This window comes from Calonectris borealis, chromosome 14 (assembly GCF_964195595.1).
Source record: "Calonectris borealis chromosome 14, bCalBor7.hap1.2, whole genome shotgun sequence".
In the NCBI taxonomy this organism is placed as follows: Eukaryota; Metazoa; Chordata; class Aves; order Procellariiformes; family Procellariidae; genus Calonectris; species Calonectris borealis.
Window position 1 is genome coordinate 1417349 of NC_134325.1, and position 27637 is coordinate 1444985.

A 27637-nucleotide genomic window follows, 5' to 3' on the forward strand; every position below is an offset into this window, starting at 1 on the left:
ACGGTGGGTTTTCAGGACTGGGGTGTAGGATGCAGTGCAGAGTGGTAGGACACAGGGAGCAGGAGCACGATGGGGAGAATGGCTGAGGCAGGTACCAACCGAGTCACAGAAAACTGCAAGGCTGAGGGAGCTGAAGATTAGGAGAAATGGAGGGAGCTCAACTTAAATGATTAAAGGTGTGAGAGGTTTACTGGCTGTCCTCTAAGGCGTCTGACTTAGGGCGAAGATTGGTTTCTCAGGATTAAGATAGTATATTTCTATGATAACTTGGAATATTTCTCTACCTTTCCCATCTCGATCCTGAAGGAAGCCTTTCAGGAAGCTTTCCATGTCCTCCGAGTTATTTGAGTAGCACATTGTTTAGAAGGTACAACCATTTAGCTGAAATTCAGCCTTCCTAAAGGCTTGGACTACAGTGAGTGTCCTGGTCTGGCCTGGGTGGCCAGATTCTTTTAGCCTTCCCATTTTGTCTTTCTGTTGTATGTTATTACAGGTTTTTGGTGTACATTATGTTTGGAAAGCTTGCTTTGTTGTTATACAGAAATGAAATGTAGCTCCCTCGAAGAGCTGGGTCTATTGGTCCCTTTAGAAGTTTTATTTAAAAAAAAAAAAAAACACACAAAAAACAAACCCCAAAATCCTAAAAACTAACACAAAAGCAGAGAAAGAAAAAACAAAAAAGCCACACCCTAACACCAAAAACACTCAAACCTTTTTAGTCCATATTTCAAGAACAGAGAACTTACAGTTAAACCATTTTCATAAGATTGAGTAATGCATAAAGGGGAGTGTTTGTGTTGTCCTGTGTGTGGGAGCTTTGCTGTTGTTTTTCAGTGTAATTCCTCCTATGCCATGCTCTTAGCTACCCTACCACTAGGCACCTATGTGTATTCTGACTGGTGTTAAACACTGGTTCAAGCTGCATCAATTTTTTTTAGATAGCAGTGCAGGCCTGTGGAATACATTTGTGATCATGATTTGGCGGGGGGAAGAGAGGCAGCTGGGATGGAAATATCTCTGAAGTGCTGAACAATGGTTTACGCTTCAAAAATGCATCTTAAATGCACTGGAAAGTTAATCTTGATACACAACACAGTGAGCACCACTCTTAAATAAGATGAAAAGCATTTGCTTACCAAAGGTCTCTGGTATGATTACATGCTTTCCTATCCTGTGGTGTTCCTGTGGGAGGTCAGTAAAAGCTTCACCTTCTGTTTGTCAAAGAGGGATGGGGACTGAATGACTCTATGAAGCCAAAACTACAAGTGAACTTCCCTGGCTGACCTCTGTTTATGCCCTTGATTTTGGTTTCTTTTTAATGTAACGTTTGTGTATAGAACAAGTGCTGTAAGAGTAAAGGAAATATAACCCCTCTGAAACATGCAGAAGCAGTGTACCTGCCTTGAGTCCTGATCAAGAAGCAGAAGCTGCCCCTGTGCCTGATCTGTTGGGAAGTATCCTGTCTGGACAGAGCTTTCTCATGATGAGTAGTTCGGATGTGGTCATCAACAGAGATGGTTCGCTGACGGCGAAGAAGGCAGGTAAGGGTTTGGCATGTTATAGTGCAATTAGCCTCTTTGTTTCATCCACATCTGCCCTGGTCCTACAGGCTGCATAGCTTCAAACATAGGGATACTCTTACTGAGCGTTTGAATATGTAGGATAGATTCAATAGTTGCCAGCAGTAATCCGTCTAATAAGATTCTTACATATGCTCTGAAATAGTGTTACTTGTCTCTGTTTTAATTGCACAGCTGAGATGTTAGTGGAGGATTTTGGTTTTAATAGGTAGTTTTCTTCTTTCAAAAGTACTGCACTGTAGTTTCATGCTTTGTTATAAAAAAATGGAGGACTGGATAGAGCAGAGACATCTTAATACCCAATTCTTCTGGCATTTGTCATGCCTTGCTGCCATGCCCATGAACTGTACTTCGGTTTGAAGAGCAGTGATGAGGACCTTGGCAAGAAGTTTCTTTGCAAAAGTAAAGCTCTAGAATACGTGCTAGCATCTTCAGCTGTGTCTTCCTTTGGCATGGTAGTATTTGGAAGGAATCTCTTCAAATTGAAACTTAGAGCTTTATTCTTAAAATAAGTATCTATAACATCCTCCTTTATAGTCATTTTTATCAGTCAGAGACTACAGGGTAATAAACACGAATCTGGTGATATCTACAGAACAGAATAATTTATTTCCTAAACGTTAGTGTTTACCTCAAAGATGCAGTTGTCTAGCATTAAACCTTGACCATCTGACCAAAAGAACTATTGGACTGCCTTATTACTGTGTGGTATGTCTTAAACCAAAGTGGAACTTAGAATAATTAGCTCAGTACTTCTTTTAATGTTGGGGGGAAATGTCCAGGTACGTACTGAAAAGCTTAATTGTTTGCTTGTATGCCATAGCTCCACTTCATAGAAAATCAGCGAATGACTCGAGAGTGGATGATGGTTCAGGACATAACACCCAAGCGAGTACAGTGCACTCAGGGACCGCAGCAAGCAGCTCCATTGCTGGACCTTCAGTTTCCTTGGGGCTGAGTACTCGCACCAGACCCTCCTCCTCAAGCCTCTTTTCACCGCCGTCACCTTCACTGAGCAGGATTGAGCCTGCAGCAAACCCTGCACAGATTACATCAGAAAAGGCAACTGTAAAATCAGAATATTCAATGACACCCAGGTCTGTTCAGACTCAGAATATAGCTACTCTGAGCAGGCGTGGCGCCAAGTTAGATGAAATGCCCAGATTTAATGGAAACTCTAAAAACTTTGCACCCACTGACTCATCTTCAAAGCCCCTGAGCTGTAACTTGAATTCTGGCTCAAAAGCTGTAACTGTGAGGCAGCCATTAAAACCACCTCCCAAGAGAATTGACATCTTTGAGCTTCCCAGGATACCAAAGATTAAAAAGGAAACCAGCAGCAAGCAGGCGGAGCCGGAACCCGCAGGAAGCCAAAGCTGTGACATCCCCAGCTCCTGTATAACCCAGCTGACTGGCAAAGAGAGCACCAACCAGCCGGGAAAGGGTGGCAAGGTGGAAAGTCAGAGATCGAATGCCAAGGAATCTCAGCAACAAACGCGTACAAGCGGGGCGTCTTTTTCTACCAATACAGGCGTCTATAGCAGTTCATCGCTACTGGGCACTTCAAGGAGCAAAGGCCCAAGCTCTTTCGAGAGTTTTAAAATCAATATTCCTGGAAATGCAGGGCATCCCAGCAGACTGTCTAACCCAGGATTTTGTAACACCTTCCGCCCTGTGGACGACAAAGTGCAACAGAAAGAGAGTCCTTCATCTCTTTTCTCACTTAAGAAAAAGCAGGTCAAAAGTGAAATATATGATCCCTTTGAGCCAACAGGATCGGACTCGAGTTCGGCAAGCAGCAGTCCTGAAAGGCTTGGCTCAGGGATCCCGCTGACTAATATTACCAGGACTATTTCCATTGAAAATCCAAAAGTTCAAACGTTTCAAACTGTCCGTCGTTTCACCCCGTACATGGTAGAAAATGTATTTGGATCTGGGGCTGACTCTGACGTACCATCTAGTAACACAGAGTCTCATGATGACGTGACGGTAGAAAGCAGGATTGTAGAACAGATCTCTGATACAGAGGAACGAGACAATATGGATGAGGAAGACATTCTAAGCAGTCCTTGCACTTCATCTGCTGTTAAGCAAATTTCTAATGCAGAGTGTTTGAAGAAGGAAAGCAGAGAGGGCCCTAATGTGTTCTTTAATGCTGAAGAATTGATTAGATCTAATATTAATGTGAAACTAGAACCAGGTAGTCCCTCAAAGAATGATGGGCAGCAGAAGGTCCAAAAGGTAGAACAAACAGAGAGGCGATCGCGTTCCAGATCCTGCTCGAACTCCAGCTCCCGAAGCAAGAAGAAGATGAAAAGGAAAAAGACACTTGTCAAAGAGCGTAAGAGATCCCGATCGGGGTCTAGGGATAGAGCGCACTCAAGGGACCGAAGCTCCAGATCTACCTCTTGGTCAGGTGGAGAAGAGCATAGCAAAACACAGACGTTGAAACCCAAGAGCAGGAGGTCTTCTACTGACCGTTCTAGCAGTCACGAACAATCTAAAAAAAAGAAAACGAAGGATAAAACCAAGGATAAAAAGGCCAAAACTTCTTGGTCTAGGGAGAGAAGGAAATCTAGGTCACGTTCAGGTAGTCCTGGAAGTACTTCTGAGTTTTATGAAAATAGGAAAAAGAAAAGACGGTCTCGATCAAGATCAAGACGGAGGGAACGTTCCCGATCGAATAGCACTGAGAGGACTAAAAGGCGGAAACACAGGAGAGACAAAAGCTATGAGAGGTATGATAAAGATAGTAGCTTGAGATCAAGGGACAGAAAGAGATCGAGATCCAGGTCTCGGGAGAGGAGAAAGTGGAGGTCTCGGTCTCGGTCTGCATCTCGATCTCGGGAGCACAAAAGCAGCAAATCAAAGGAAAAAAGACCACGATCGAGATCACGTTCCAAAGAAAGAAAACACAGATCAAAAGAGACCTCACTTCCTCCTCCACCAGAAAAGGATCAAAAGCCTCCAGTTGAAAATGTGTCCAGGTGTCTGGAGCAACCCCATTCCTTCAAACAAGAGCCAAAGGAGGAACTAGTACTAGAAGAGCTTTCCATAACCATCCAACCAAATGTCAAACTTGAGGAAATACAGGCTGAGACCCCGGTTCAACTGAGAGAGGCCCACGAAAATATAAAGGTAGAGCCCATCTGTCAGGAAGTGACCAGTGAAACTGCATTCCCTGTGCCAGAGATCACAAACATTTGTGTTCCAATTGGCAATGTGGATTCTTTTGCTGGAACGGAATTAATGAGTAGTAGTGATCCAGCAGTGCTTGGTAGCTGTAGCAATACAAACCTTGAGATTACAGTTAAAATAGAAAATACTGCATTATGTCCATCTCTGATGGAACCGCCTCCAAAGAAGGAAGTTACCGTGCACGCTCCAATTGAGGGTGCACCAATTCAAAGCTCGTCCAAAAGCAAAATAACAGATTGTGTGAAGGAGGTTAAAGATGAGTGCCTTGTGTCAAATGAGAAAACCAGTAATTTCAGTAATCCTGAACTGGAGGTGGTACCTCAGGGTCCTGCATTGAAATCAAAAGCACCGGTGAAAAGAGTTACCTGGAATCTTCAAGAGGAAGAAAGCGGCACGTTGTCTGCCGGAAAAGCTCCAAGTAAGTCTCTCTTTTGGAAAACAAACAGCAGTTGAAGCAGGCGGTATAAGGCTTCGGGTTTTGGTTCCTGGCTGAACCTGGTTGTAGCGTAAGAGCTCTGTCATCTGAGCTGGGGTGATCCTGTGTTGCCAATCCCGAAAGCTGGCATTTTGCACTTGTTGAAATCATGAGGTGAGTTGTGTTCATGGGTCAGAGAGGACATGCTGTCAGCACAGCTCCACTAGCCAGCGGCAGCTTGGTCGGCCGTGAAGGTGTATTGCAGCCCAACCTCTGAACTGGCAGCCCGTGTTCCACCCTTTCTGCAGTTAACTGGAACGGTTGTTTTGCCTTCAGAATTTATAAATATTTCTCGGAACCGAGGAGCGTGACAACTCTCTGTAGCTCGCTCCTGTGAGCTCTGCGAAGCCAAAGCTGCTAGAAACAGTTTGGCTTGGGACCCTGTGCTATGTGTGTTGACAGAGTTGCTTGTGTGGTTCTCGTTGGTTACTCTCATGGAAACCCAGTAAAACGCAGTTGCTCAAGGGGATAAGTCCTCTCTTATCAGAAGCTTTAAAATGTTGATGACTGCTAAACAAAATCCTTTTATAGCTAGCTTTATTGTGAGACCCTTTTTATTTTAATTTTTTTAAATATAATTGGCTTTGAATCTTTGACCCTTTAGGTTTATTTTTTTCTTAAATGTTTTCTTTTCCTTCTCTTGGGGAACCTAGGGATGCCATTTTACAAACTTCAGCGAGCAAAAGAAGGGGCCTGGAAAGCAGAGGACTTGAACCAAACGTTAAATCAGGTGCAGTTAAATGAGCCTCCTCCAACCAATTATATGATTCCTGAGCCTATGTTTCCTGATCTAGATTCCTCTCAGGTTGGTTCCTATTCCGGCACTCAAGTGTCATGGAAGGCATCCCACCTCATCTGTGCCCTCGTTGTGCAACACCCTCCTCTCATCGCAGAGTTCGCCTTCCTCTGCGTCTGGTACATTTCATATGGCCCATACACCTCAGCAATCCTCTAATCATTTAATCTCTCAGGTGGTCCTTACAGCTGAAGCAGCACATTTTCTGTTAATTCTGCTCTGTACATGCAGCTTCTATTTTCAGCAGTAATTTGTGGCAAGATGGTGCTGCTTGAGAAGCTGTGAGCTTCTCCCTGGTTGTGATCAGGCTGTAAAAATTGGCCTGGTGGCATTGGCCCGTGCCGTCAGTCTGTGCTGTCCACCAGTTAGTTAAAAGGTGAGTGGGGCTGGTGCTAGCTCCTGGTGCACAGAGACCTAGCTGAGGGCTGGGATGTTAGCCTCCCTGATTTAAACCAGTAATTACTTATCTGTTTGAGTGGATAAAAGCTGCTCTGGAAAATGCTGATCTGATGCTCTCTCTCGTAAGCACAAGCATTTACAAAATGGTATCTGTTTCACAGGTGTACTGTCAAAATATACCTTTGACGCCACCTCTGCCCTCCAGCCTTCCCCCCTATGCCCCCGTCAGCCAGCCCACGGTTCAGTTTATCATGCAGGGTAGCCTTCCAGCGCTTGGCTGCATGGCAGGACAGAGCCTGACTCCGGAGCCGGGCAGCCTGGCTACCGCGTCTGAACCAGGAATCCAAGCTGCTTCTGTTGGAAACGCAGAAGAAAAGATCAAAGCACCCAAACCTCCGGTGGATAAAACAAAAAACGAGGAAGTGAGTGAATGCTATCAAGTAGCAAATGCGTAACATTACTGAGCTGTTTATTTGAACTTTTAAAGTTTGGGGCTTTTTAACTTTCTCTGCACTGTATTTTCCCAGCCCCTGTTGTCACTGTTGTTTCTGGTGACTGACTATGCTAACCCAGGAGCAGCAGGCAATCCTTTCTTTGAATTCTTTTGGGATTTACTCCATTTGATGGTTCCACTTTCGACTGCTTTATCGCAATAAGACAGAGAGGGATTAAAGCATCTAAAATACATTCTTAAAGTTCTGAAACTTTCTTGCATGAGTATTTGGAAGGGACTTTCCAGAAGCCAGAATGTCCAAATTTCTCTAAACACCTGGTTTTCTCCTTTCCCCTCCAGCTTTGAAATTAATGTCAATTCTCATAACAGTCCTATAGAGAGGCAGGACTGTATCTTGCTGCTTATCGGCACTGAAAATGCAGAGATAGTAAAATACTTTGGAGATTTTGCAGTGCTAGTCCCTTGCTGCTGAGTTTTGGGTTTGCTGTACAGACCATCTGCTCTAAGCATAGTGGATGTTAACACAAGGACACAAACTTCTTAGCCAATTATTTTACTTTCTACCACAAAACAAAACAGTAAGATACTTTTCCCACCGAACCTCCATTTATGAGCAGCAGTTTTCATGAACTTGTTTTGATAGAATATGTTCTGATGTCATCTGTAATCCTTAATTTATAGGCAACTCTGCAATTTTCGGAATGCCTTTAGAGCTACCTGAAGCTTTATATTCGCAGCTATGACTTGCTGCTTTTAGAATCTGATGCCTTTTGATGGATGTATGTTTACTTCAGAGCTGTTGGAAGGGAAGGAGGAGACCAAAATTAATAAGTGGACATTGTAGTCACTTGCTTAAAACACGTTCTCTAAGACGCAGAATAAATGTTACACAAAACAAGGGTTCCTCATAGCACAAACTGTTATTTGTTTCAAGACTGCAATTTACAGTAAAGGAAATCGCTTTGAGGCTAGCTCTTACGTGGGCCATTGAAACTGTGAAATGAGTATTTTCATTGTTAGAGCTTTTCTAAGAAGAATAGATTCAGAAACCATTCCCAAGATAGCACGAGGTAATGAACTTCTCTTTGCTGTGCAGTACATGAAGAAGCTTCACATGCAGGAAAGGGCTGTGGAAGAAGTGAAACTTGCTATTAAACCTTTTTACCAGAAGAGGGAGATTACAAAGGAGGAGTACAAGAACATTCTTCGAAAAGCAGTGCAAAAGGTAAGGCGACAGAGAAATGAAGTGAAGAGGAGGTGTGCAGATCGTTAAATAAGTGGCAGTACTTCGGATTGCGCTTGCCAGCTTCAGCAACTACGTGCTGTAACGGAGTGGCAGATCCTTGGACTCTGACTCACTCTGCAATCCTGTGGTGAAGCAATAGTTGCTTTAAGCAGGACCGAGTGGTGAGAGCTGTCAGACTGTTCCTTTTAGAAGATCGTGTTTTCAGTGGTCCGGAACATTGCTACGCTTAAGCTGCCTGAGCTGAAATGTTACGTGGTATGTGCCTTGGGTGAGAATGGTCAAATCTCTCTCATTAAGAACTTTGGCCAGAATCGTCAAGCTGTTTCTGATAAAGTGAGAAAATACTTTGTGCGCTAATTCCTTGATCATCTGTGGTGTCCCTGAACTTTGGAAGAGGGCCTTGCAATTTGGCTGATGTTGACTTTTGTCTCAGATCTTAGTGCTGACGAGATCGTGGCTAAAAAAGACCTGATCAGCAGGTAAATGTTGTCTTGTGAGAGCAAGTAATGCTCTTGTGGTCAAGGCAGTTAAATGATACCCTGGAGAACTGTATTCTCTCCCTGCTCTGCATTCTTGCTGTCACTGAGAAATTCCATCATAAATCAAAATTCCTGAGATAATGGCTGCAATTTCACATCTTCTACGTGACCCATATGAACCTCAAGTGTGGTTTGTAGCAGAGCTGAGCAACACCAATTGCTGCTGAAGTCACTGTGAACTCTCCTCTGAACACTGATAAAGTTCTTTGTAGGGTCCGTTCTCTTTCTCCCATATCTCAAAATGGGCTCTCAAAACTGCCAGATTCTTTTAATCTGAGCATCGCTTCCTCAAAATCATCAGAAAAATTGTAAAGCAACACTTCCTTGGTGGCCACGTATTGCGTAAAACTGTCTGGACAGAAAAGCCTGTAGTAAAAATGAACAATTCTGCTTTCAGAGATGCTTCAGTTGGTGCTCAGTAGATAAGCCCTGGGTCATTTCTGGAATGCTTGAAGTAAAATACTACTCTTACCCTTGTTGATTTTTCTGCTTTATGTTTCCTGCTACGAGACTTGAGGGCCTGTGCAGGAATCAATTCCCCTGGGAAGCTTAGGGCTGCTTTACCATTTGTCTGCTGCCTGCCCGAACTGCCGTAACGCTGTTAATTGACCGAATGCCTTTTCTAATCCCTTGTAGATCTGCCACAGCAAAAGTGGAGAGATCAACCCTATGAAGGTAGCTAACCTGGTGAAGGCATATGTGGAAAAATACAAACATATGAGGAAACATAAGAAATCTGATGGTGAAGATCCACGTGAAGTGGAAAACTGAGAGCAAGCCACAGCCAGCATGACTTGGACTGAACTTACTCTGGCTGCGAACCCTGTGCCAGAGGGAATAACAGATCTGCAGTTGCATCTCATTGAAAATAAAGTGCAGAAAAGCAAGATTATAATAGGACTTATCTGCGGAACCTTCTTTTGAATTGTTTCCATATGGGAATGAACTTGAGTTTTTTTGAATTACCTACTGTAGAACTAAATAACAATCAAATGCCTCAGACCAGCAGAGTAATTCGAGGGGAAACACAGAAGAGATTAATGTTTGGGACTCCCGGATTGCTACAGTTTTCAGGGTTACTTTGATCACATTTTTGGGCTGTGCACCTGTCTTGCTAAAAGTTTGAAACTGGACACCACTTTTCATATACAGTATATTGAGAGCTGTATACTGTTTCCCTTGTGTTTATTTATCGAAATACGGATTGTCTTTAGAAACTTCTGATTTAATACTTGAAATGTTGTATTTTTAGCCCGTTCGATGGTGAGCGAAGTTTTACTCGCTCTGTCATTTGGGGATTGCAGAAATGAGCTAACCTTTATAAACTGAGTTCAGAAACACTGCTCAAGCCATGGTGTTTATTTACGTTCTGTTGGAAGTACCTTGTTAGTAAAGAGTTTAATTTCGGGGTGGGAGACTGTGTTGCACTTCTGTAAATAATGCACTGATGGCTGGTTTTGTGTCTGCCTTTTAGGAAAAAACGAAACAAAAAGCAAGCATTGTGAATTTTCAGTAACAAGCTGGAGGGATAAGGTTGAACTGATGTACAAAGCAGAAATGTGACAGAATTTATAAAGTTATTTTGAATGGTTTTAGTCCTATAGCAGGTGTCATTTGTTTGTCTTACAGCTGCCTCTTGCCCTGGCTCTTCTGTGTAAACCTGCACGCTTGGTTCTTGCGTAAGGAATACTGTGTTTCTAGAAGAGAATTGGAGTCGGATAAGTAATTGTTCCTCCTCCTCTGTAGGAGGACTGGTTTTCCCATCACGAAGCAAAGGAGTCAAGCACACGTACTGACTTCATCTTGCTTTCTTTAAAAGCACTCCTTGTCCGCGTGTACTGCAGAGCAACCGATCTTTTAAGTGATCCTCTGAAATACAGTCACTCACCAATATATTCAGCACCCTTGAACCTGACAAAAAGCATCATTCCTCATCTAACCATGTGAGGGAGGAGACATTTGACAGGGAAGCTGCAGAGAAAACCAGTAAGTTACAACTCAGAAACTGGCTTTCCCTCCAGCGGGAACTGAATGTACGTGGCCTGTTGGGCCAGATGGCAGCGACGTCTTAGGTGAGGGCTTTCCTGTCCTCTTAGAGCGCACTTGGAAACTGCCCTCTTCGAGGATAGTCGTGCTGCTTGTCCTCAAAGAGAAAACGGTTAGGCTCTCTGGGATGAGTTTTATAAAGCAAATACCTGCAGCTCTTATTTTTTTTCCTTGTGAGCGTAGGAAAACTCACAAATAGCAAGACCTTTGATCCCTTGCTGGCATTTTGAACTTTTCAGTGAACTTTGATTTCGATCGTAAGATTTTTTTGTTTGCCTACTGTAATTTTGGCTGTGGTTTCAAGTAGGTTGTTTGGGCACCTTTTTTTTTTTTTTTTTTTTTTTTTTTTTTTAATTTAAACAGAACAAGCCCATATACCAGTACCGTCTGGACTGGCAAAGTGTTTCACACAAGTGTTTATGGATGGGCCCTGAGCATTTTGGAGTTGATCTTCCTTGGCTCTGTTTGCTTCCTGTATGAAAGTGCAGCCTCAATGGAGTGTAAGGGATTGATGACTTTCTGCTTTCGTTGAAGATTTTGGAAAAAAGGCTCACTAAGACTGCAAAAGAATAGCTGGAAGAGAAGCTTTAGTTTTCAAGCTTAACCTGTAGCTAGAATATATACCTAGCAGATGGGTGTGGGGTTGTAAATAAAAACACTGCTGATAGACTTCTTGACAAAATAAAGTTCAGAAACTTTCATGGCACTGTTGGCACAAGAACGAGAGAACGTGATCTAGTTGTGAATACACTTAGGCTGGAAATCGGACACCAGGTGTATCAGAGGAACAATTCTGGAATAACCTGCCTGCACCAGTGAAAAAGGGTAGGTGGTGTGAAAAACAAAGCTTGACCAAATACTTGACACAAAGCTTGACTACACTGTTGGCCAGGAAAACAATGTCAATCTGTTTGATTCACTGCTTTAAGTTCTTGGTTGGTGTTAGCCTTAATTAGCAGTAAAGATAACAGCCTGTTGAAGATATATTAGGTGTGCATGTACTGTAAGGACGGTTAAATTCCAGTTACCTCTGCACCTCCCATTGCCTGGAGGAGCAATGAAGCTGAAAACCGTACCTGCTGCACGTGCTTTCCCCTGAAGTTACGTGAACAAGAATACTGGTTCCTTCGTTCTGTCTACCCTTAAAAATAAATCCATCAAATTGTAAGCTGCCCCTTGGGAGAGGCAATGAGAAACATACCTAAAAATGCCTCTTCTGGCATGCTCTAGAAAACCGTTTTTCTAGTATACTGTGTATGCTAACCTGCATTTTTTTTTCCTTCTGGTTGACCCTCTTGGATCGGATGCTGCCACCTGTTTAAGGGAAGAAATCTTATTTATTCAACACGTGCGGCGGTTTGGTAGTAGCATAACCTCCCGTTAGTGTCCTTTCCCTCCTCTGCAACAGTAGTAACGCCAACAGCTCCTTTAGCAAAGGCAGGGACGCTGCTGTAAGGAGTTGACTCGGGAGCTACCCTGCCACCATCGTTGCCTTGGAGGTGACCTCCGGAGCTGCCTTCGGGACATACCCGTGGCCCTGGCATCTGGCAAGAGGCACTTGGGAGCTGCCCTGAGGATGGATGGAGAAAGAGAGGGTGGGGTTCCCGGGCAGGGCTGGGGAGGCGGGGAGCAAAGCGAGAGGAGGAAGCGAAAGGGGGAGGCCGAGCGAGCGGGAGGACCTGGCTGGTGCCGCGCTGCAGCGCCATGACCCAGCCCGGAGCCTGTGAGTAGCTGCCCCGGCTCTTGGCCGCTCTGGTTCAGGGCGGTGGTGGGAGCCCCTTGGCTGGTCTCTCTGGGGGCGCCGAGGAGAGACCGGGCCTTTGGGAGAGGGTGAGAGCTTGCTTCTCTGCTGGGCTCGCTGCACCTCCCGGGGTTGGGTGGTGATGCTGAGAACTGATGAGTCGGTCCTGAGCAGGGTGCCTTGCGCAAGGGGACGCCACGCTCGGCGTCATCTGGTGAGGAAGTGAAACGCGGGAGAGGAAAGCAAATCTGACCATGTTTTGTTCTAGTATCGTGTGATCCCCATCCCACATCCCACATCCCCCTCTCTGCAGACCTCTGCTCTAAACCCCCTTCCTTTGGGATTGTTCTCGGCCATCACCGAGTCCCTCCGCGTGCGCCCTGTCCTGCGGGGGACCCCGCTGTCCCTGCCTTATTCCTCTGGTCTCCCGGGACTGGGAGCATCCCTGCGGGGAATTGCAGCGTGCATCTGGAGCGGCGGGAGGATGTGAGAGAGGAAGTGTCTGAACTCCCTAGCCCTGGCCTCAACGCATCTCCCTCGCCGTGGTCAAGAGCTGAGGGCAGGCGGGGCGACTTTTTTTGAGCGTCCTGCCGCTGGGATTAGAAACCTGCCGGTTTCGGGGAAGATGCATCAGCGGCTGGAGCTCTCGCGGTGCTTTAATGAGAGCAAAGCTGCTAACATGGTGCTTGGGCTACAGGTCAACCATCTGGTGGGCACTGGTTCTTCCCGCCTCTTCAGGCCCAGCCAAGATCCTTGTGCCTCGGCTTTGGTTCCTCTCTTGAGAGGACACGGGCGCTGCTCAAGCTGTTGCGGTCACGCTGTTCAACCGGCTCCTGTGTTTTGCCTCTGCTTTTTCTTGTTGGCCAAAATGATCCCAAAGTCGTGCAGAGCTCAAGGGAAAAAAACGGTCCGCAACCTGACGGGTGAAAGTCTCTCTTAACCACCTTCCCTGTCCCATGCGTCCAGGTCAGGAGCAGGAGGACGGTTTGCGTGAAGTGACTCTCTCTACCCAGAGGCTGCGTGTGCTGCCTCCAGCAGTCCTGAGCAGCCCCGCGCTGGAGAGCCTTGACCTTGACAGGAACAAGCTCAGGAGCATCACTGGCATTTCTAAGCTTTGCAACCTGAAGAAGCTGATACTGTCCAAGAACGAGATCGTGGACTTTCCCAATGAAATCCAGAGCCTGGTCTGTTTAGAGAAGCTTGAGCTGAATCAGAACCAAATCCGGGTCATCCCCGAGGGGATTTTCTCTCATCTCCTCAGGCTTAAACACTTGCGGCTGAACAACAACCGTCTCAGTGCCCTCCCCAGGGACCTGGCAGCTTGTCGAGGCAGCCTCCAGTACCTCAACATCTCCAACAACCTGTTCCGGACCTTCCCCCAGCCTGTCCTGCAGCTGGCACACTTACAAGAGCTCCACGTGCAGAATAATGCCCTTCGCCAGCTCCCCAAGGAGCTCTTCCAGGGGCAATCCCTGAAAATGTTCAAGGCCAATGGGAACCCCCTCCGGGAGCCGCCCAGTGAAGTGTGTGCTGGTGGCATCCAGCAGATCCGGAATTACTTCAACCAGCTTCAACACGGTTCGGGGCAGGAGGACAAGAGGGTCAAGACCATGTTCCTGGGGGCCTCGCTGGCGGGGAAGTCCACCATCTGCAAAAGCCTGAAGCAAGGGCAAACCAAACTGGTGCCCAAGGAAGAGCGAACGGTTGGGATAGAGATCAGCGAGTTCCAGATCGAGGACTTCACGTTTCTCTTCTGGGACTTCGCCGGCCAGCTGGAGTACTACATGACTCACCACGTGTTCATCACCCCACAGGCGCTTGTCGTCCTTGTCATCAATCTCCACATGTAAGTGCGGAGCTGGTTTGGATTCAAAGCGGAGCGGGAGAAGAAAAAGGGCTGGGGAAGCTTTCCCCTGCGTGGGTTCACACCATTTCCATCGGACCTCGATGCCTGGTCTTCTCACCGCTGGAGTAGCTAGCTCTCCCTCTCCCCCTTTTTGCAGATCACTCTTTTAATTAAGCCACTAGATCTGTCGTCGCCTTACCAAAGTCCTCTGTTTTGAGGGGTTAGATGAGCATTAACTCCTTATGTGACAATCGATCCCCATCTAAACGGCTTTGCTTTCTGCCTTGGAAATACCTCTGCGAGCCCTCCTGTGTCTTGCTTCCTGAACATGGAGGGAGCATCAGGCTTGGGCTTTGCCGTACAGAGGGATGCACCTGTCCACCAGCAGGGATGGACTCTGCTACATCCCATAGCTTTAACTGGCTTAACTTAAGGATGGGAAACTTAATGATGAGCTTGGATATGGCCCATGACAGCTTAGGACATCTGAGCTCTCCTCCAGTAAGCCCCTGGGGCAGCACAGGGTGCATGGCCAGGCCTGTGCTGGTAGAAGTTGGCTGGAGAGCCGGAGGGTTAGATGTGAATTTGGGATTTTCTTTCTCTCCCCCCCGCCAGGTACCAAACTAACAACAAGGCTTTCAAGGAGCTCGTCGGTTTCTGGATCAACAACCTGTCCATGCGAGTCCCAAACTCGGTGGTGCTTCCCGTGGGAACCCACGTGGACTGCTGCCGGGAGGAGGAGGTGGAGGAGAAGAGGCGCGACATCATGGCCAAGATCGCGGCCATGCTGGCGGAGAGAAAAAGCAACCTCGCTCACTTCATCGACAACCTGGAGGGCAGCGAGGAGCCCGAGTTTTACGTGGACCAGTGGGAGAGGCTGAAGGAGATGGAGAGCTGCACGTTAACCGTAGGGCTGAGATTGTTGTGGTTCCTTGCTGTCTGCGGTCACCCTGTTGTCTCTGGCAGCCCGGCGTGCTACTGGTGATGGTGACCTGGTGCTAACGCATCAGGCTGCTGCTGCCGCCGCTCCCTGGGGCTGGGGTGGACGTGGTAACCCCTGGCTGTGCCCTGCTGCGTCCTTGTCCCTGCTCGGTGATGGGCATCTCCTCCTGTGGCTTGGAGCAAGTGCCTGGGGAGGAGTGTGAGGGGGCCTTCACCACCCCCAGCTGATTTTCCGGGAACTGCTGCAGAGCAGAGGTGTGAAGGAAGCGCCCTCTGAAGCTGAGCCAGCGGTGTGTCCCATCCTTGGTGACCTCCTTGGCATTAGGTCCCTCCTTTACCTCGCAGGCTAAAAGACGACTCTGGATGTGCTTTTGGCAGGTGTGTGCTTTCTCTCTTCCAGATCTTAAACTTAGTTGCTGTCAACTGCACGGATCATTGTGATATCAAAAAGCTCGAGGCCACTATTCTGGAGCATGTGAAGAATGAGGAGCTCTTCCCCGAGGTCGTCCGAGTGCTGCCGCCTGTCTACAGGCAGGTGGAAGCTGCCATCGTAGATATCGCACAGAGCGAGGAGATGGCAGACCATGGTGAGTGGTCCGTCACCCCCGCCACACCTTCCTGGGAGGACCTGCTGTCCTGCGGCTGAGACGGGCTCTTCGGCGCTTGCTGCACCTTCTGGCCCCGCTCGCGTGGTGGTGGGGTCACTGCTGAAGACCTTGCAGTGTTATTGCTGGAGCGTTAATTGCTACTACCCAGCTCTGTCGTTAGGAGCAGGTGCCTCGGGAAAAGCATAGGAAAAGGCCAAGGAGGTCCTGCCAACATCTGCCAACCTGTGGCTGGAGGTCCCCTGAGCTGGCCACCTTGTCTGGTTTGTTTCTTTCCAGTAACGTGGTTCTTTCTCCCCTTTGCCCTCTATAAGCAATTACAAAATCTTGCGGGAAGGAGCTCCACAGCTTTAATGCTGTGGTGGGCAAACCTCGGCCCTGCTAACTTTATTTAATGGCCCCTCCCCTCCCTATCCCCTTCTCCGTGTCTCCCGTGACGTCGCAGGACCAGCAGGCAGCCCCGGCTCCTACGTGCCTAAAGCAGGTATGAACACCACCAGCACCCGGTGTCGTCTCTGGCCCCCCTGGCCTCTGTAGGATTAGAGGATGAGGAGCAAATGCTTTTCTTTTGTGGAGAGAAGCCGGGTTTTGTTGCCCGTCCCACTGCACGACTAAATGACAATCTGAGGTTTAACGAGCAATCGGAGGTTTTCTGGCTGGAAACAAACCTGGTCTCTCAAATAAGGAAAAAAAACCCAGTATTAGCCTCATTTTTCAGGTGCTCCGTGGAGGTCCTGGCAGGCTGTTGGCACCGCTGAGGCAAGGCAAGACCGTGGGAGCTGCAGGGTGGCAGTGGGACAGCTGAGGACGGGCAAAGCATTCTGAGCCACAGCCACCAAGCATCGCGCTGGTCCCAGCTGCCTCCCCAGGGACAGCATGGGTGACGTTGGGTGCTGCTGGTGTTTGTTGGCTCTCTAAAGCATCTGCCGTGGAATGTTGGTGTCCGAGAGATGCGTGCTGAGCTCCCACGTCTCCCTCTAGGCATGATGGACCTCCAGTACCTGCTCAGCAAACTCTCCCAGTGCGAGCACCTGGCCAACCTGGGCAGAGAGCTTCTCCAGGACATCTTGCGGTACCTCCACCGCATCGGGCTTGTCGTGTGGTACGAGGAAATCAAGCACCTGGAAAGCACTGTTTTTCTCCAGCCTACCTTCCTAATAACTATGTTCAAGGTGAGCGTGGGGATCAGGACCGTCTTCTCTGCAGGGCCCAAGCTCTGCAGCTCTGCTGGGCTCCTCTCATTGCCGCCTCTTCTCTTCCCACCCAGCTCCTTGTGAGGTACCGCCTAGTCCAGCAGCTCGAGAGCATCTCCGTGGACACGCTGATCGGGGAACACGCCACCATCAGAGACAGGTCCAACTGGGTGTGGACCTTCAAGTCAAAGGCAATGCTGTGCCACCGGGCCGTGCGTGCCTTGGTGAAGCACCAGCTCTGTTCGGAAGGGATGCAGGACATCTTTGAGGAAATCATGGGACACAGGCCCCACAGAGGGAGAGGGAAGCTCTTCAGCCTCCTGGAGCACTTTGAGCTCTGCCTGGAGGTGAGGCACGCTGAAGCGCTCAACCCACAGGCCAGTGAGTTTGTGCCCGGGAAGCCGTGGGAGACAACGCGGGGCCAAGGCGAGTCCTGGTACTTGTTCCCAACCTATCTGAACCAGACCGAAGAGGTCTCTGAGGTGTGGGGAGGAGATCACCCCGAGGACCTCCACATCCGTGCCTACTTCTCACCCGAAATACCCGAGGGTTTCTTCCAGAGGTAAGCAGTGGTTTCCAGCCCTCGATGAGGTTGCACGGCTCAGGGTTTGCTCGGCCCTTGGCGGTTGAGACCACATCAGCTGAGGCATGAGGCCAGGACTCAGGAGAGCAGGGTGGCTTCTCCGCTCTGCCACAGACGTGTGGAGCCCTGGATGAACCATTTCCATGTTCACTGCCTGGATGTGAGGAAGGACCACGTTCCTTCTGGTTCACCTTTCATCTGGGGGGGTTTGGCTAGTCTGTGCCCATCCAGGCAGTCAGAGGTCTCCCAGTCCCACCTGAGGATGGTCCAGTTTCTATGGGCGCTGTTGCAGTTTCTGGAAGGTCTCCTGTCCTTGTGTGGTTCTCGACTTGTGTTCAGAGTTTTACCTGATGGCCAGTCCTTGGCTTAAGAGGCTGCTCCAGCTGCTTGAGCTTTCAGTAGGGCAGGGTCCTCATTTGGTGTCTGCCTCTGTTTCTACTGAAATTGGGTTCATATTTTTCAAGTCCACCTGGTGCCACGCTTTCTCCCAGTGTTAGAGATAAGCAGGGAGGAGGGTGGTGAAAGCCATGGGCAATCTCCTTGCAGGTTCCTGGTGAAAGCTTGCTCCTTCTACTCCACACACTGGGTGGCCAAGGCAACCTGCCTGCTCATATGCAATGGCAAACCTCTGCTGATCAAAGAGAATAACCAGAGGGCCTACAGCTACCTGGAGCTCCGGTGCAGAAAGCCAGCAGGAAGGACAGGTAAGGATCCCCCATCCTTATTTCATGACTCCAACCACATGTCGCTCCTTAGCTCCCCGCACCCACCTCCACCCCTCTGAGCAGAGCGTCCCAGAAGCCTCTGCCACATGTCCTACTCTGGCCAGGGTCCAACTAGCAGTTCAATTAAAGATTTCCCCTTTCTCCATGGAACGTGGTCAGAATTCCTCTCAAGGTATTACGTGAAAGTGGAAAGTCAAGTTTTCAGTCTTCTCATGGAGCCAATGGGTCATCCTTCCCCGCAAGGTCCCAGCAGAACACAGTCTCAGGCTGGGTCTCCAAGTGATAAGCAAAAGGGCCTCTGAGTTGGGGAGCTCTTCCAACATATCTTTAAATTCCCTTTGAAGGCTGGTGGGCTTTGGGTAACTTGAGGAACGGAGCTGGTCCAGCCATTCTGGCTGTGGTCTGGCAGGCTGCAAGCGTGCGTCACCACAGCATCTCCTGGGCTGCCACGGTTGGGTGGCTGTGAGTGAGACGTTCTCCTTTTGCCTGGAAGGTTTCCAGTTTGCCTGGGACTTCCTCATGGCAGTTGTGTTCATCGTCCAGAAGCTCGCCGAGGAGTGGCCGGGGCTGCACGTGTGCGTGAAGACCCCCTGCCGAACGGCTGGCTGTCCCGCGGAGCTCATCTGGCCGGACATGGATGGCACAAACACCATGTACGTACGCGCTGCGCGCCGCCGAGCTGAGGGCTGGAGCTTGGTGGTTGCCACTGCAATGCTGGTGGGACTGGTCAGCTTCTAAAAGCCATGTGAAATTAGTTGCGAAACTTGCCGCCGGGCACTACGTTGCCCTTCTCCTGACCATAACAGCCCATGTCCCACGTGGTGGAGAATTTACTTGTGTGGGAAATTCAAGCATGGAAAGAAAGGTGCTCTGGGGCTCAGGCACATGATGTCCACTCTGGCCAGGTGCCCACATGTCCCCCGTTTCATGAAGAGCTGAAGGTGCTCAGGCACCTGGGAAGGCAGCAGCCGCCCCACCGCCGGCGGGACCTCAGGTCAGGTGGGAGCCTCTTCCATCGCCTTGGCATGGTCTTCCATGGGAAATGCTGAGGGCAGCTCCTGCTCCTTCTTCTTCTCGGAGCTTTTTTCCTCCGCAGGACAAAGGAAGACGTTAAAACCTGTGGGACGTGCGGGCACCGCTTTGGCACAGAGCTGCTCCTGCCCAAAGGTGAGCTCAATGGTCCTGGGTTTGCGCCGCAACGGTGCTCAACAGGGGAGGAGGACTGAGGGCTTCATGGAAGTGAGGTGCTGATGGTGTCCCCCATCCCCCAGTGCCCAGGCAGCTGGAGGAGCCCCCGGCGCAGCCCTCTGCTCACTATTTCGTGACAAGCTACGGGACCACCACCTTTGGGCCCAGCAGCATCCAGGTCAACCAGCAGGTAAGGAGGTTGCCACCTCCCCTTGCCCAGGGGCCAACACTGATGGCCAGGCTCGTCCTCTCCCCTCGCTCCTGAAATAGGGGGTGCGGCTGCTTCCAGCTCGGGGAGGGGACGCCCCATCTTCGGGCAGTGCTCTGGTTACCGCGCTCCTCCCTGTGACACCACCACCTCTGCGCCTCAGAGCTGAGCTCTGGGTGCTTCGTGTCGTAGTTACTGCCTGATTTTTCCAGAACATCTCAAGTGACTAACGCTGCTCAGCGGGGAGGCGCTCGCCGAAGAAAGAAGCGTTATTTTTATTTAGCCAAAGCCAAGCTGTCCTAGAATCATGGAATCATCAAGGTTGGAAAAGCCCTCTAAGATCATCGAGTCCAACCGTCAACCCAACACCCCCATGCCCACTACACCATGTCCCTAAGTGCCTCATCTACACGGCTTTTAAATCCCTCCAGGGATGGGGACTCCACCACTGCCCTGGGCAGCCTGGTCCAAGGCCTGACCACTCTGTCAGTGAAGAAATTTCTCCTGATGTCCAGCCTAAACCTCCCTTGGCGCGACCTGAGGCCGTTCCTCTCGTCCCCAGCATGCTTTGCTTGCGAGTCATGTTTGCAGCCTCAGTGCATGGAAATAAATGCATCAGCAAATGCATCCCTTCATGCGTGGGAAGTCACCTCATTTACACAAATGTAAGGGGAGAAGGTGCTGACAAGCGCTCCAGTACGAGCCCGCTGCCAGCAGGGGCTTTGCTGGGACAAAGCTGGGCCACGGACCCCCACGGTTTTGGGGGATGGGGTGGGGGGGGAGGTCTCGGACTGATAGTGGGGGCAACATCAGCAAGCAGGAAGCACCTTTCTATACATATATATTTAAACTTAGAAAACTTAAGAAAATAAATCTGTAAATGAGCACACTCCACACACACGTTAGCAGCTGACGGAGGGGAAAAGCAACGTGTCAGCTCCGGGACGGGCTGGTGAAGCTGTCCTTGGGGTGGGGGGAGCGGAGGAGGAAGGGTCCCCACTGCCCAGTGGTCCCGCGCCGCCTGTCCCGGGGGGCCACGGGGAGGGGGCGGGTGGGGGTCAGTCCATCTGCATGTTGCACTGCTCGATGAGCTCGAAGAGGCTGAAGGAGTCGGAGAGCTGCAGGCTGACGGTGCCGCTGTCGAGGGAGGAGGCTCCCTCCCGCAGCACCTGCTCGTACCAGTACTCGCAGAACTTGGGCACCAGCTGCGGCAGCAAACGGCCGGGGTTACGGGCAGGGCTGGGGGCTGCAGTGCCCTGCACGGCCCTGTCCTCCTGGAGCAGAGGAAGGAGGTGTGCGGGGCACCCCGTATCTCCCCCAGCCCCTGCGGGGTCCCATCCCTCGGCAGCTGCCTCCCACCCCATCCTGCCCAGCCCCCAAGGGTCCCTGAGCCAGGCGGCTGCCCCCCTGTCTAGGGTGGTCCTCCCTGGACTCTTGGCCCCCAAGGGTCCCCTCCCCAGGAACTTGCCCCCCCCCCCATATTTCCCCTGCTCCCCAAGGGTTCCCCTCCCTGGGCACCCAGCCCCTGCCCTGTCCCCAAGCCCCCGAGGGTCCTGCTCCTTCGGCACCCGGCCCCCCCCCCTCCCCCCCCATCTCCCCTGAGCTCCAAGGGTCCCCCCCTTCCCTGTCACTCAGTCCCCCCATCTTTCCCAGCCCCCAAGGCATCCCCTCCTTGGGTACCCAGATCCCCATCTGCCCTGGACCCCCTGGGTCTCCCTCCTCGGGCACCCAGATCCCCATGTCCCCAGACACTGAGGGTCCCCCCCTCCTTGGGCTCCCAGGCTCCCATCTCCCCTGGACCCCAAGGGTCTCCCTCCTCAGCACCCAGACACTCATCTCCCCTCGCCCCTGCGGGTGCCCCTCCCCAGACCCTGAGGAACCCCCATCTCCCCTGGACCCCAAGGGTGCCCCTCCTCAGGCACCCAGACCCCCGCCTCCCCCAGACCCTGAGGGTCCGCCTCCTTGGGCTCCTAGACCTCCATCTCTCCCAACCCCAAGGTTCCTTCTCCTCAGGCACCCAGACCCCCCACCTCCCCTGGACCATGGGGGTCCCCTCCCCAGGCACCCAGACCCCCCCCATCTCCCCTGGACCCTGAAGGCTGCTCCCCCCTCCTCAGGCACCCGGAGCCCCATCTCCCACAGACCTCCAGGGTTGCCCTCCTTGGGCACCCAGACCCCCATCTCCCCTGGCCCCCAAGAGCCTCCCCCTCCCTGGGCAGCAGGGGGGCAGTGGTGGGTGTTGGCCCCTGCACCTTGACCAGGATGAGCTTGGACTCCTTGGGCTTGGCCTGGGAGAAGGACTGCCCGAAGCAGAGGTAGATGGTGAAGTCAGGGGACCGCCGCCTGTGGCCATTGCGGAAGTCCCTCAGCTCTGCGAGGGGAGACAGGGCTCAGTTTTGGGGTGAGCCTGGGGGACACGGAGGGGCTGGGAGGGTTCGGGTGCTTGTGACATCCTGGAGCTGGCTCCCACGAGCCCCAAAACCAAGATTGGGGCGGGGGGGTAGGTGTGGGGCACTCCTGCCCACCTGTGCAAAAATCGTTGAAGTCGAAGATGGGGGTTTCCTGGTCCCGGCAGAGCAGGTTGTGCGGGGGGTCCCCGCCACCCTCGAGCTGCTGGGACAGGGCCCAGAAGACCTTGCACTTCTTCAGGCGGGTGGCGAAGAGCTTGCCGGCGCGTTGCTCCAGCTGCAGCCCTGAGGTGCCCAGCAGCTCCTCGGTGAAACGCCGCTGCTTGCTGTCGGCCAGCTCGGCGGGGCTGGGGAAGCGCACCAGGCGCCCGGGGCGCAGGGCCACCGCCGGGTCGGAGGGCTGGTACGCCAGCAGGCACCGGCCGCCCCCCACCTCCTCCTGGTGGAAGGGCTTCCCCCGGTAGTAGATGCTGACGTCCAGGATGGGGATGATGCCATCTGCACCGGGTAGTGATCAGCAGCCGCATCCCCCAAACCCAAATGCTCCCCCTCCCCAAACTACCCCCCCCCGAGCATTAATAACTATTAATAATTAGGTATAATATTATTATTAATAATCGTAAGAATTATTTCTAGCGATTAATAATTGATAAGCCTCACCTGTGTTATCCTCCAGCGGCGGTGGCGGTGGCACAGGGCTGGCGGCGGGGGCGAAGAGCATCGCCTCCCCTGGGGACGGCACGGGGACCGTGACCTCCGGCGGGTGGCGTGGCAGCGGCATGGCCCCTGCGGCTGGAGGTGGGCAGCGTCGGCATTGCGATTCGGGGCGCAGCAGGGTTGGGGTTGCTTCGGCATGGGGTGCACGTGGCAGCACCCCGGCCTCTTCCCACCCCGCTATGGCGTTCCCACAGCACCCACCTGGCTCCTCCAGCAGCATGGGGTCCGGGGGGCTGTAGGCACCCAAGGGGGGCTGCTCCACCACGGGCACCCATTGCTGAAATGCCGGTGGGGGGAGGAGGTTGTTTTGGCTGGGGTCTGGGTGAGGCTGGAGGTGGGGGGCATCCTCTGCAGAGAAATCACCGGTGGGAAGGGGCTGGGGTCACCCACCCATGGTGTCACCCACCCTGCACCACGCAAGTGGAGCCGGTCTCACCTGCAGGCGCCCAGGATGGGGTCGGGGGGCCAAGGTCGCGGGGGGAGATGTCGCACTGCTGCAGCACCCACTGCAGCATCTCCAGGTCCTCCAGCAGCGGAGGCCGAGCGGGGTCAGCGCTGCCTGAGGTGGGGCACAGCGGGTGGGAGATCTCACAACCCCAAAACCAGCCCTGGCTGAGCCTACTGGGGTGTCCCCCCCAAAAAATTGGGGGACCAGCACTTACCTGAGGGGGTAATTTCTGGGCCCACATCTTGAGGGTCAAGCTCCAGCTGTGAAGGGAAGGGGGATGGGCTCTTATGCTGTGGATGGGGGGCACCCAGCCTCCCCCTGCCCCGCATTTCAGCCGGGTGCTGGGCTCCAGTTTGGGAGCACCCCAAAGACATAGAACCCACCCCCAGCCCACTGTGCCCATCCCGTTACCTGCGGCTGCTGGTGCAGCGGCTGCTGGTCCACCGCAGGGTCAGGGCCGTCGAAATCTCCCTCCTCATCGTGCCACTGGGCGGCTGGAAGGAGAGCGGCATGAGTGGGGTGCCCTGAGATCGTCCACCCCACCCCCACCACAACCCCCCATGGGGCCAGGCTCACCTGGGGCGATGGCGAAGACCTTGTGCGGGTCGTCACCACACTTGGAGTGGTCCTCCAGCAGCACGAACATGCGGGTGCTCCTCAGGGCGCAGCGGAAGTTAGTCTTCCACTTGGCTGGGTCCTCGGGGCACCCCTCATACCGTCCACTCACCTGTGCCCAGGCCTGGGAGGTGCGGGGGGGTGAGCATGGTGACCCTGGCTCCATGAGCATGAAGGTTTCAGGGATGCCTGGTCTCCCCCTCACTCCCCAGTTCCCACATCCCACCCACCTTGAAGACCTCAAAGTTGCTGCTGGTCATCTCCCCTTCCCACCCACCTTGACGACCTCAAGTTGCTGCTGGTCACCTCCCATCCCACCCACCTTGACGACCTCAAGTTGCTGCTGGTCACCTCCCATCCCACCCACCTTGACGACCTCAAGTTGCTGCTGGTCACCTCCCATCCCACCCACCCTGAACACCTCAGGGTTGCTGCTGGTCATCCCCATCCCAACCACCTTGACGACCTCAAGCTCGCCCCTGGTCAGCTCCCATCCCACCCACCTTGAAGCCCTCAAGGCTGCTGCTGGTGACCCCCCAACCCACCCACCATGAAGACCTTGAGGTTACTGCTGGTCAACCCCATCCCACTCACCTTGATGACCTCGAGCTCACCGCCGGTGACCCCCATCCCACCCACCTTGACGACCTCAAGGTTGCTGCTGGTGACCCCTCGCATCACACCCACCTTGAAGACCTTGAGGTCGCTGCTGGCCAACCCCATCCTACCCACCTTGAAGACATCAAGGTTGCTGTTGGTCACCCCCCATTCCACCCACCTTGACGACCTCAAGTTGCTGCTGGTGACCCCCATCCCACCCACCTTGACAACCTCAAGTTGCTGCTGGTGACCCCCATCCCACCCACCTTGAAGACCTCCAGGTCGCTGCTGGTGATGTCCTTCCTGGCGTTGTGCTTCCAGGGGACGCGGAAGGTGCTGTGGGCCGGGTCGGTCCAGCGCAGCCCCCGGTAGCTCCCGCTGCTGATGGCGCTCACCAGCCAGGGCCCGAACCGCAGCTTCTGGGCGTCCCTGCGGGCGCGGGGCCGTCACCGGGGGGCCCGGGGCCACGCGGGGAGGGCAACCAGGGGCGGCCCGGGGGGATGCAGGGGAGCGCCTTACCCCTCGCTCTGCAGCGCTGCCATGGTGCCGCCGGGTCCTGCGGGACCCGCCCGGGCGGGGACCTCGGCTGGGGCGCGGCCGCGTCCCGCCCGGCCCTTTTATCCGCGCCCCACGCGCGCGCCCGGTTTCCTGGAACTCACGTGACCCTTCCGAAAGTGAAAGTGTCGCCGGCAGCCACCCCCGCCGCGGGGGGGGGGTCACAGGCACCCGTCCCCGCCGGGTCCCGGTGGTGCGCCGGGGGGATGCTCTGGCCCCAGCCTGCTCCGCCCCCGGGGATGCTGGCGGCGGGGCCCGGTCACCCCTCCCCAAACTAATAATAATGAAAACCAAAAAACTCCAGATTTAAACCTTGCCTGGGACGCAGACCTTGGTGGGCAACGGGCAGGATCAGGCCCCGAGCTGGGGGGCTGAAACGCTGGTGCGGGACATCTGCACCCCAAAATTAAACAACACGGGTTTGCAAAGGGCAGGGGGGTGGCCGGAACACCCCGAAAGGCTCTGGCTTGGCCTGAAAGCCGCTGCACCCACTGCCGCCGGGGCTTTCCGGGGTGCAGCCTCAGGGCTGGAAACCCCCGTGGCTTTTTTATTTATTTATTGTATTTACTTGAATCCTTCTTCTTTCAGGCTGCCTTGGTTTCCACGCTAAGGGCATGCTATAAAAAAAAGTAAAAAATAAAAGCAAAACCCAGGAGGGCAGTGGGCGCTGGCCGCACTCCCCCCATCCAGGAGCCGGTTTTCCCGGCGCTCCCTTTTCCTGTAAAGCCGGGGCACTCCCGTAGGCCTGGCACTGCTCCTGGCACCACGCCTGCTCCCAGCTTCTCCGGTTGAACATCCGCAGAGGTGGGCGTCAGAGCACCCGACCGCCCTCGGCCGCGGTTTCTGTGCCTCGCAGCTGCCTCGGCGGGATCCAGGGAGTGCTCGGGATGCTCAACGGGCATCACGAGCATCTCCGGTGCTGCTGTGCGGCACGGCGGCACCACGGTTTTATGCAAAAAAAGAAGTGAAAAAAAGGAGGAAAATCAACCCCAGGGTCGTCCATCAGCCCCGTGTCTGTGTGTTTCAGGGCCAGCACCACCCTTGCAAAGGGATGAACCCTGTGGGGGTCCCCCCCGGCCATGCCAACCCCGAAAGCGAGGGGGGAAGTCGGTGGGGATGGGAGCGGGGTCCCGGTGGCCGGTGCAGGGGGGCAGCGCATCCCCCCACCCCAGAAAAGGGAAGCGGCGCCCAGCCCGGGCTGCAGCTGGTTTCCAGTAATGCGGGTCCTGGGCACGGGGGCTGCAGCTGGTTTCCAGTAATGCGGGTCCTGGGCACGGCCGCCCACGATAGAAAACGGTCACCCTGTGCCTTGGAGCATGGCGGGGCAGGTTAGGCAGGTTTTTCTGTAGAGGAAAATTAGCAAATAACCATGATTTCACGTGCGGGCCAAGCGCTCGCCCTCGTTGCTCCTCCTTGAGCCCCTTTGAGCTCTGCAGGGAGCGTTAAAGAAACAAAACCCCTGAGATCTGCAGGAGTTTCACAAATTTATTACCCAAAGACTGGAGTGGTGGTCATCAAGGCTAAAGCACAGGATTTTGGCCTGTTTCCCCCTGTGCTTCTTGTTCTCGAGGAAATTTCCCCTTCTTTCCAGGAACTTCTCCCTACTGCTTACTAGGAACTCCTGCATGGTTTTCCAGGACACTCACCTTTGTTTTCCAGGAAATTTATCCCTTCCTTCCTAAGAAATCCCACTATCGCTTTGCAGGAAGTTCCTCCATCGCTTTCTAGGAAATTTCCCTGTCGCTTTGCAGGATATTTCCCTCCTATTGCTTTCCAGGAAATTCCTCCCTTGCTTCCTGGAAAATTTCCTTGTTGCCTTCTAGAGTCCTCCATTGCTTTCTACGACTTTTCTCTCTGGTTTACAGGTTTCTATTGCTTTCTAGGAAATCTCGCCATGACTATTGCTCCCTGGGAAGCAAGAAATTATTTCCCAAGAAATTTCATTCTCCCTGTCCAGGAAATTTCCCTTTTCATTTCCAGCAATTCCTTCTTTGCTTTCTGGGAAATTTCCCCTCTAGGAAATATCACATTCTTAAGAAATGTCACTTCTGCTTTTCAGGAATTTCCCTGGTATTTCAGGAAATTTCCTCCTTGCTTTCTGGGAATTTTCCTCCTTTGATTTCTAGGCTATCCCCCCTTATGGCCTTTTTAGGAAGTTCCCCCATTGCTTCCCATAAATTTCCAGAATATTTCCCCCTTTGCTTTTGAGGAATTCCCCCTAGTGCTCCCTAGGAAATTCCTACATTGTCTTGCGGTAGATTTCCCCTTCCTTTTCCAGGATATTTTACTGCAGTTTTCTAGGATGGTTTCCCTTTGCTTTCCAGGAATTCCCCTATTGTTTTCCAGGAAATTTCCCTTTTGCTTTGTAGGAATTTTCCCCAGGGCTTTCGTACATTTCCTCACTGCGTTCCAGGAAATTTCACCAGCCAAACCCGACCCAGGCGCCTGAACCCATGACAGGGGCGTATGGCACCTCCGCCAAAACATATTTAAGGGCAGTAACCACCACAAACCCCAACAAACTGGAGCC

The 27637-nt window shown here is 52.3% G+C and overlaps 3 protein-coding genes and 1 long non-coding RNA gene across 13 annotated transcripts in view; 2 read left to right on the forward strand and 2 right to left on the reverse strand.

Annotated features, from left to right (window-relative positions):
* The window catches only part of PHRF1 (PHD and ring finger domains 1), a 36250-nt gene extending 25971 nt beyond the window's left edge, over window positions 1-10279 (forward strand). For 6 of the 7 annotated variants that reach the window (XM_075162936.1, XM_075162937.1, XM_075162935.1 and 3 more), the window contains 6 exons: window positions 1387-1541; window positions 2404-5196; window positions 5907-6058; window positions 6610-6870; window positions 7999-8127; window positions 9324-10279. In XM_075162936.1, coding sequence (XP_075019037.1) covers window positions 1387-1541; window positions 2404-5196; window positions 5907-6058; window positions 6610-6870; window positions 7999-8127; window positions 9324-9458 — 3625 coding nt within the window. In that variant the 3' untranslated portion in view covers window positions 9459-10279. The remainder of the gene's footprint in view (window positions 1-1386; window positions 1542-2403; window positions 5197-5906; window positions 6059-6609; window positions 6871-7998; window positions 8128-9323) is intronic. The other variant, XM_075162934.1, reaches the window with a different exon arrangement.
* Window positions 606-2452, reverse strand: LOC142088045 (uncharacterized). Its single transcript, XR_012675698.1, has 2 exons — window positions 2371-2452; window positions 606-1618 (listed from the first exon to the last, which is right to left on the reverse strand). It is a non-coding gene; the product is annotated as an uncharacterized LOC142088045 (long non-coding RNA).
* Window positions 10280-12393: 2114 nt separating the features above from the next.
* Window positions 12394-20391, forward strand: LOC142088043 (malignant fibrous histiocytoma-amplified sequence 1 homolog). 2 transcript variants are annotated; one of them, XM_075162942.1, is made up of 11 exons: window positions 12394-12456; window positions 13441-14320; window positions 14936-15227; window positions 15663-15849; window positions 16849-17039; window positions 17135-17622; window positions 18190-18347; window positions 18862-19021; window positions 19465-19535; window positions 19640-19746; window positions 19977-20391. In XM_075162942.1, exons 1-11 carry the CDS (start codon window positions 12438-12440, stop codon window positions 19992-19994), a joined length of 2571 nt encoding a protein of 856 aa, XP_075019043.1. In that variant the 5' UTR covers window positions 12394-12437; the 3' UTR covers window positions 19995-20391. The 2 variants fall into 2 exon arrangements, with proteins under 2 accessions (XP_075019043.1, XP_075019041.1); XM_075162940.1 differs by having other exon boundaries at window positions 19640-20352.
* A 197-nt stretch (window positions 20392-20588) lies between these two features.
* Window positions 20589-25193, reverse strand: IRF7 (interferon regulatory factor 7). 3 transcript variants are annotated; one of them, XM_075162944.1, is made up of 11 exons: window positions 25072-25193; window positions 24819-24981; window positions 23914-24076; window positions 23749-23831; window positions 23552-23597; window positions 23326-23448; window positions 23091-23237; window positions 22833-22964; window positions 22290-22670; window positions 22017-22135; window positions 20589-20969 (listed from the first exon to the last, which is right to left on the reverse strand). In XM_075162944.1, exons 1-11 carry the CDS (start codon window positions 25092-25094, stop codon window positions 20823-20825), a joined length of 1527 nt encoding a protein of 508 aa, XP_075019045.1. In that variant the 5' UTR covers window positions 25095-25193; the 3' UTR covers window positions 20589-20822. The 3 variants fall into 3 exon arrangements, with proteins under 3 accessions (XP_075019045.1, XP_075019044.1, XP_075019046.1); XM_075162943.1 differs by having other exon boundaries at window positions 23914-24112; window positions 25072-25183; XM_075162945.1 differs by lacking the exon at window positions 23326-23448 and having other exon boundaries at window positions 23914-24112; window positions 25072-25183.
* Window positions 25194-27637: the final 2444 nt, after the last annotated feature.